This window comes from Nanorana parkeri, unplaced genomic scaffold (assembly GCF_000935625.1).
Source record: "Nanorana parkeri isolate BGI_ZX_2015 unplaced genomic scaffold, ASM93562v1 scaffold494, whole genome shotgun sequence".
Classification (NCBI taxonomy): domain Eukaryota; kingdom Metazoa; phylum Chordata; class Amphibia; order Anura; family Dicroglossidae; genus Nanorana; species Nanorana parkeri.
In genome coordinates, this window is record NW_017306762.1 from 458,517 (window position 1) to 467,518 (window position 9,002).

At 41.7% G+C, this 9,002-nt stretch overlaps 1 protein-coding gene across 6 annotated transcripts in view; it reads left to right on the forward strand.

Moving 5' to 3' along the window:
* Nucleotides 1–8,659, forward strand: part of ABR (active BCR-related) — a 306,836-nt gene extending 298,177 nt beyond the window's left edge. For all 6 annotated transcript variants that reach the window (XM_018561033.1, XM_018561031.1, XM_018561032.1 and 3 more), the window contains 3 exons: nt 1,619–1,724; nt 5,789–5,936; nt 7,664–8,659. In XM_018561033.1, the coding sequence (XP_018416535.1) occupies nt 1,619–1,724; nt 5,789–5,936; nt 7,664–7,753 (344 nt within the window). In that variant the 3' untranslated portion in view covers nt 7,754–8,659. The remainder of the gene's footprint in view (nt 1–1,618; nt 1,725–5,788; nt 5,937–7,663) is intronic.
* The last annotated feature ends 343 nt before the right edge of the window (nt 8,660–9,002 follow it).

The following is a 9,002-nucleotide window of genomic DNA, read 5'->3' on the forward strand; positions in this document are numbered from 1 at the left end:
CCGCCCTGCCATCTGGTTGCCATTCACAATTGATGGGGACGGGGGGTTGGCGGCGCGCGGGGGGGGTGTATTGTGGAACCTGGCCTTGGGGCGGCAAGGAGAGTAAATCCGGCCCTGATGATATGAACTGATAGTCATCAGAACAGGCAGCTTTTTTTTAGTCATCAGCTGTCAAGTTAGCCCCATAACAATTCTAGAATCTATGCCTTAATTGTATACAGGAACTATTTGAATCTCAAAAGCTTTTGTTTCCATTCAAGTCGATGAGAAAGCAAAATCAGTTTAACAGCAGGTCAAGTGCAGGTCAGAGGCACCTGTGAAGGAACTCAAATGGAGCTTGAAATCATCTCAAACTTATCTGGAATGAAAGCTAAATGCAATGGAAACCATGTTGTGTTTTCTTGTCTGTACTGTTATACCCTATACAGCCAAGAGTGCAATGCATTAAACCTAATTTATTGACCCTTAACCTCCCTGGCGGTCTGATTATGCAGGATTTTAGCATGCCAAAGCGGTACATTGTTTCTCATGGCAATTTGTAGTTTTTTATTGTAGGCCTGTAATTCTTAGTATATCTTAGGAATAACTCCCCAGTTCTCAAGTTTTCATGCAGAAAGAACAGTAAAAGTGCAGGCAGGGAACTGGACAAAGCTGTAGGGACAAAATTGAAGTGAAATGGTTTGATACAGAAATGTAATCATAGCAGATTACTTTGTATTCTGTGTATTCTGTGTAAATGTCATGTTTTCCCTTTTGAATTTCCTGCCGGCTCTGTCCCCCGCTGTCACGGCGAAAACAAAACTAAAAGTAAGATGCCGGCATCGGCCGGCCGCATACAGCAGAGGACACCGCGGGCTCGTAGGGACAAGGTAAGTGACACTTTTGTGCAATCCCGAGTGTGGCTCGGGGTTACCGCTCTTGGTACTGAAAATTAACCCCGAGCCACACTCGGGAATACCGCCAGGGAGGTTAAAGTGTATTTCCACTTTTGCAGTCAAATTTAGGAAAACCCCTCTATGTTCCTTATGTTTTCCTATTCACACAGCATACTGAAAAGTAACTTTGAAAAACATTTCTTACCTTTTAGATGTTTTGTTAAATTTGGCAAGATAGCCAATTTGGCTGCGAAAGTGGAAATACACTATAAGGGGGATATGTTCACCCTTCATGAAAGCCCATACAGAGAATTCATTATATATTCTGCTGTAGGTTGGTCTCCTGTACAAATGTGATGTTGATGGTTCTCCTGAGGACTGGTGATTGGTTTTTAGGGGCTGAGCCACCTAACATATCCCACATTCATTCACCAGAACAGAGTCTGGCTTCTGGTTAGGAGATTGCCTTTGTACGCTTCTAACCTAAAAGAGGTAGATATGTTGATGTCACCATGACGCGTTTAAAAAGTAGCTTCTATCGAGGGAATATATTCAGATGTCCTAGGTATACATTGCTCCCTACATGTGTGATCATGCATATGATTAATATAGGTCAGTAGGTCTATGTTATCTGGCTGGTGGCCTTCTGTACAGCTGTTTACAAAACACCATTGTTGGCTTATCCGTTGTTTCATTATGTGCTGCTTGTGACTCCTAATCCTCTTGTGTTTCCCCGGTTACAGCTCTGTCTGATCCAGCTGCCAGGGAAAACTGCATGATGCACCTTCTTCGGTCCTTGCCCGACCCCAACCTCATGACCTTCCTCTTCCTGCTTCAGCACTTGAAAAGGTAACTAGATAAAATGTCAGGCCTTATTAAAAGTGCCAAATAACAGAGATGTCCGTCACAACAATGTCTTTATTTCTCGTGTAACAATCTCTTAACTTCGATCTACTGAAACTGAAACATGTTCAAGTAAATGTAACTAACATATTGGTTTATCTGATGATATCTGGGCTCTTAGTGCAGCTATAGGTGTAATGTTGGGTAGGGCAGCCATAGAACCTCTGCCAGGTTTTCTTGCTGTCTGTGTCCCTGATAAGTCTGTTCTTCCTTTATATTTTTCCTGGTGATCAATGTCACAGAGACCAAAAAGTGATGGGAAATCTAACTTGTACCGGTGACAACTGTCTGAGAGGAATTCTCGCTTAGTACTTTTAGGGTCTCTTGGTGTGAAATATGGTCATAGCCATTGTATTCCTTTTGCAATGGTATATTTATAGTAAAGGTTAAAATAAATGGAGAAACCTTTTTCGATACCCATTAGCCACATAATTTTCCAACTGTGTGTCTTTAGTCCCATAGATCAGTCAGTGATTAAGTGTCTTTCTCTGGACTACAAATGTAAACATGTATCAAGGTGTGCAGGTTTTATGAAAATGCTGAAATTTGTACCTGAATTCAAAGCAAATATGATTTATCCTGCTGCTTTATGTACAACCTATCAGCCACAGATGAAGTGCAATCACTTTCATGTCTATTTTGGTTTAGTATATCTCACACACACACTGCTTGTGTATAGGAACCATGAAGAACAGGCAGTGTAGCCCCTTGTAATCTTACTAAGCTAGGGGTTTACCAAGTTACATAAAGTAGAGTTTACCTTAGCTAGTAGTAGTTAGTCACATGCAACTGATTTGTTCCGTAATACTTTTTGTAGCTTCTCCAAGCCACTCCTTCAGTTATAATGAGGAAAATACCACCAGCATTCATATCCACAGAGGTAGCACAGGCACCTTAAAGTGTGAAAGTTGTGGCCCCACCCTGTTTTTATTACAGGGGCCAGGAACGTATTATTCCTTCGTTTTGCACTTCTGAAGATATAAATTGTTGTCAAAACACTGGGGTAGAGATGTTAAAACCGCATTATATGTGAAAGACAGATGGGGTGTAAAAGGCCCCCCACACCTGTTCATGGATGGTTCCAGTTTGACGTTGATGTCTCTTGCGAATGAGTTGTCCTCCCTGCCTAAATTGTACACCTCACGGTCCCCAAAAGAATGTACTTTTTCCTTATGGTGTATGAAATTGCTGAGTCTTGACTTGTACAGCCTCCTATGCCGGGCTCTTCATTTGTTGAAAGATTTTGTCTCCCCAGTGTGCAGTTCTTTGCATTTCTCACCACATTGCACTACAAATACCAAGTTTACTTTGCTTGTGTTTGGATGTTGGGTCTTTTGAATGTACACGCTTCTGTGTCAGTGTATTGCTGGGCTTAAAAGGAATGACTATTACTCCGAGTGTTCTGCTTCTCCCCTCTGCTCGATGGTCGTGTGTTATTGCTTGAATGTGTTAATGAAAGCCCAGTCTGGGTGGCCGCAGAACTCCTGAGACGTCTGTGCTTGTTACTACGTCACTCCGATATTCTAATAACCCCCAGTTTGTGTTTGATGGGAGGTGGGAGTGTAAAACCAGATACTGATCTGTGTGTTGGGTTACCTGTAGACCTCAGTGTCGAAGTCATCCCTCTCCTTAACATGTAACAGACAGTTCAGAAAGGGTCGTTTGTTATGATGTGCCTTTTTCTGTGTAAACTTGGTGTTATTTCCATGAAAGTGTTTGGCTCTTTTTTCCATTCCCTCCTCCTGGTACGGGTGATCCCATAGCACGACCATGTTTGTGTCTGTAGGAGTTATCATTGAAATAGGTAGTGTTGAGGCAAAGGTCCAATAAAGGAACTCGCTTGGTTTGGCTTTAGTTCTGTTCTACTGTTAAGAGTCTCTTATCTTGTTTCAGATGTGTCCTTACAGTCTCAGTAGCATCTACAGTTGGTGTTTACAAGTGAAAAGGGATGTGACGACATAAAGCACCATTGTCTTCTGGTTCTAACTTTAGTCTGCGTACCTTCTTGAAAAATTCTTTGGTGCTCGGAATATGGTGCACCGTGTTGCCAACTAACGGTGACAGGATAACTAGTCCAGATACTTAGCAATGTTATATGTGACATCAACTCTGTCACATGTTACAGAGTTGATGCTGATGACAGCCTTAGAGGGGATCCTTTCCTGTGTATCTTAGGGAGTCAGTACTGGCATGGTGTAGCTCCCTTGGGATAAGGACAGTGGTACAAGGTCAGATCAATGGCTTTTTACATTTTTAGCTGCTGTAAACAGCCCATCAACGTTTTCTTGTAACAGCTAGTGGGATTCCTCTTTAGTGACTCATAAATATTGGCATCCTCAGTGATGCCAACATTTATGAGTCACCGAAGAGGAAACCCACTAGCTGTTACAAGAAAAAGTTGATATCATCCATGCAATCCCACCCATCATGAACACATCTAATTACTATTGTAAGGTTACCACTTTTCTCAGTAAGAGTGGTAACCTTAGAATGGTAATTGGATGTATTCATGATCACGGTGCATCTCCCCTCGTCTGCTGGCAGGATAGTAAATCTCGGATCCCCACTAAGTGATGTAAGAGTTGGAAGGAGGTGTTTCATTTTTCAGTTGTTTACAGATACTTATACTGCACTCAACATTGTGCGCTGCACTTCACATATCGTACAATCACATTAGTCCCTGCCCTCAAAGAGCTAACAGTTTAATGTTCCCTACCTCACATGTTGTCAGTGCTACTTATGTGGATATAAATGCTTAATATAATATATAATCGCGGTACTTGGGCTTTGCAGCTTTCAGATTCCGTTAGCTGGCATGCCGCCATACTTTGTACTCTGTCATGGATATTACCTGGATACAAAGTATGGTTGGTTACAGCTACAGAACACACATGACTCCTTAGTTATTAATATCTTTTAAGTTAGTTTTGCATGAGAACTGGGACAAACGTTTAGAGGAAAATTCAAGTTTTCCATCACAGAGTCGGGTAGTCGCCAGCTCCCACATCTGCTTTTCTGGAGGGTGACCAGTTCTGGAAGGAAAGTGAGGGGAGGGAATACACAGCAGCTGTTTTTCTCATACCAGCAGCTCCGCTCTTGTGTGGCAGAGCTTTAAAGGGGACAACATATGTTGGTGGGAATTTACATTGTGATTCAGCAAGTGTCCTGGCAGAAAATCCTTAGATATAACAGTTCCATAACACATCACCATTTATTCAGCTCTAAAGCCTGATGGATTATTAGCACATAAATGTGGAATATTTTTTTCAACAAGAACCAGTGTTACAGTGCCAGGTCATAGTAAATATCTTAGTAATATGGCCTGACTTTTACTGGTAATTAGACCTACAAGAGAGCTCCTGTGGCTGATAATGACTGTAATACCCCCTAAGGAGGTAGTAGGTTTCTCCCAATGGCTGCATGAGGTTCTGTGTTTGTGTCCTGTATTGTTTCCATAGTAAAAGGAAAACTTATATCCAACAATGATTTACTGAACCTAGCTATAGTTCTGCAAATCACATTACATGCCGCTCTTTGTTGTGTATAAACTGTTCTGTTACTAAACCTCAACACCTCATTATGTCAGCGGGTTCCTAAAGGTGATTGTGAGTTTTTCAAATGACCCTATTGCTCGTGGTATATCTCTGCAGAGGTAGTTTTGTAGTTTAACAATCAAATATATACCAATAGAGCCGGAGACTGTGGAAGTTGGACAGAGCACCCACAGCTAGATAATGGTTCATGGAAATTAACTCTGTCATTTTCTCTGCTTCCATTGTTTTATTAAAGAGGAGTACACGAAATGCTACCAGCCATGGGGCGCATGGATAAACTATGTTAAAACCGATCATTATTCACAAAGAATCGAATTTTGTGCCGCTATTTATGTAATATGTTGTAACACAATTGCATTGTTGTACTTCTTTTTTTGCACCGTGCACTGATGACTTGTATTACAATTTCTGATTTTGCTGCATAGTAAGACTTGTTGTCTTTGTTTACTTTTCCAGGGTTGCTGAGAAAGAACCAATCAACAAGATGTCACTCCATAATTTAGCCACCGTCTTTGGGCCAACATTACTGAGGCCATCTGAGGTGGAGAGTAAAGTGCACACGAATCTGGCGTCCGATATCTGGTCACATGACGTGATGGCACAGGTAAGGAAAAGGGCTTCCTGGCACAAACCAACTTTTTGATAGACTTGATGGCTAACTGTCTTAAAGTAAACTTGTCATGAGAAAATATGGAGACTCTTACTGACCTCTGTTTGGCTTTAGTACTGTCTGAGTCACTGACAACAAACAAGTGTGCATCTCAGGAATGTCAAAAATCAGAAACTATATGTCTGCATACTTGTTCCAGGTCAGTGGCTAAATTACTGAGGAAAGATGGTTAGCCTGACAGCCAGGAGACTGGTATATATGAGAAAAGAAGGCGTTGGCAGCCTCCATGTTCATGTCTCCTGACAAGTTTAATTTAAAGCTAAACGCTGGGCATAAAAACTTTAAATGTATTGATCGATAACCCCATAGGATAGCAGTCCACTTTGTGTGCAAATGTATTGACATCACAGCCTGGGAACGAGCATGTGGCAGCCTCCACTTTTCTCTAATGACAGGTTTGCTTTAAGAAAATTAATGAGGTGACAGATCTGCCATGAGTTGCAATGCCTTAAAGTGACATTAAACCCTCAGATTTTTTAACATAAACCAATACTGTAATGTGCGCCTTACTGTAATCCATGGTTGTTTCCCTTCTCTTTGCTGCTCTTCCTTTTAAATCCTCATGTGTTCTCATGCTGGGGGAGAACTTCCCTTTGCAGCTGAGTGCCTCTTCCTGTAGCGCTGGCTCAGGTTGCAAACCTACACACAGACACCATGTATCCATTCCAGAGACAAGGCAGTCTGCTGCAAAACAGAAGTTCTGCCCAGCATGAGAAGAGATACAGATTTAAAAGGAAGAGTAGCAAAGAGAAGGGAAACTATCATGGATTACAGTAAGGCGCACATTACAGTATTGTTTTATGTTAAAAAATCTGAGGGTTTAATGTCACTTTAATCTTTCTGCTTGACATGAATTATGGAAGCAGTGCCTACATGGTGCAAAGCTTTATAGCAGAAGGGACAATTGGGTGTAGAGATCTTTAAATATAAATACTGATCATTTTTCAGTAAGAATCCCAATTATCACATGAGTTCATCACATCTGGAAATGCATGGCCATCCTAAAACTAAACTATGTCATGGATTCCTCCTTCTGTCCCATGTAAAAGTACCTGGATATTGAGGCTGTTGGAAATTCTTACTTGCTCCCTCTTTCATAGCAAATCTCAGGATAGCAGCTGTAAAACTCCAATGTGCCCACCTTACCTTTCTACATCCCTCCTTTCCCATTGCCTGGACTTTATTTTTTCTATTGGCTGACATTAACTAGTAAAAACAAATGAATTCCAGCCAATCAGGGAAGTAGGAATGATGTCATTGTTTCCAGACAGTCCTGAGTTTTCACAGCTGCTGTGGAGGGATTGCTAGAGAACTGTGAGAGGTAGAAACGCATAGCTTACTTACAAGAAATATTCTCTGGGTGGGATGGTAGGAGGAATGGCATGGGTCACTTTAATCAATAGACATTTAGTTTTAATGCAACCCATAATATACCTACCTTCTCAGTATGTTAGTAACTGGGACATTACTCCATGTTCACTCTTCCTGCTCCCATTGGCAATGTTAATATGAATTATAATAAACTGTTTCGCTGCGTTTTGCCTTCAGTGCGTTTAAGCCAAGCTTCATTGTTAACTGCTCTGTGTACTTTTTTGTCATTCAATCATATTCTGATACATTTGCATTACGGCAAATAATGTTTCCTTTCTCTCCCATCCAAGGTGCAGGTTCTGCTCTATTACCTACAGCACCAACCAATCAGCTTCTCTGAGTTGAAGAGGAACACTCTGTACTACTCTACAGATGTGTGAGCATGCACTTCTGCCATCCAGGAGAAGACAGGGCGGATCAGCTCCTCTCTGTAAATTAGGCAAGAGACAGTGTGAGGAGAGCCAAGTAGTTGGATGTCGAAACCCAGAGCGTCCCTTAACTTGCTCTTGTTCAGTTCTTGAATTATTTTGTACAGAAGTGGAAACGATGAACCAGCACTGTGCTCCCCGTGTAACAAGCTGTATTTTGTATATTGGTGTTCAGGCATTATTTTATGTAGGAGCCAGAAGCGTAGGTGGAGCAAGCTTCGGAGAGCGTTCTTTGTCCTCCACACTCCTCAGTGTGTGAGAACTTTAACAAACTTTCCGTAACTCCTCTGACCTTAAAGGTCTTTTATCCTGTCATATTCTTGTGCTGGAGACTGCAGCCTTCCCTGTATCCTTCCTCACCTTGGGGACCACAGGGGCCAAACTCTGCTCATGCCCCCTGGACAATTTCACAGACAGTTCTGCCATGTTTTGCCAGGCACAGACTCACAGAATGTGAGTGGACATTCAGTCTTTACATTTTTAAATATAATTAGTTGCCATGATGTTCTCTTCTTCTCTTGTCCTTCTATTGTGAATGAAAGTGCTTCTTGGTTCTCTTTTATTTACTTCCCCTGGTGGAGCTGTCACTTGTGATTTTGCTGCTTTGAGAAGGTGGTACGTTTCTGTTACTGCGCTTGGCTTGGTGAAATGACTGGTATATGGACTCTTCAGCACTTGGAGAAATGTATCCTTGTTGGACCAAACATTCAGTCCAAGGAGACCAGTTGTCCCGACGAAATCAAAACACATCCAAGTCTCTGCAGATATTACATTTAAATATATTGACCGTTTAAATTATAAAGACAAGTGGTCATCACAATGCAATGTGTTTGCTATATTCTTGTTCCCTTGATGAATTGTCCTGAATCACCCTTATTCATAGATCCTTACACATTTTGATGGCATAGCTTCAATCTCTAGTCAGTATACTGTACATGAGCCAACTAATTCATTGCAGCGTCAGTCCTATACTAATGTAGTAGCACACTGGTTTCTTTGTAGCTGGGGCTTTCCTGCTGAGATTTAAAGGGCAGCCCACTCAAAACATATATATCCCAATTGTGCTTGAGTGCTGATGGGCTGAACCACCCACTGGCCTTCTGGCTTTGTTGTGGACAGGTGGCCAGGAAGGTTGGTGCAGATATCTAGGCTTTGGTTGGACTGAAACTTCAAATGTGTTTGTGAAGATAAGGCAACACTT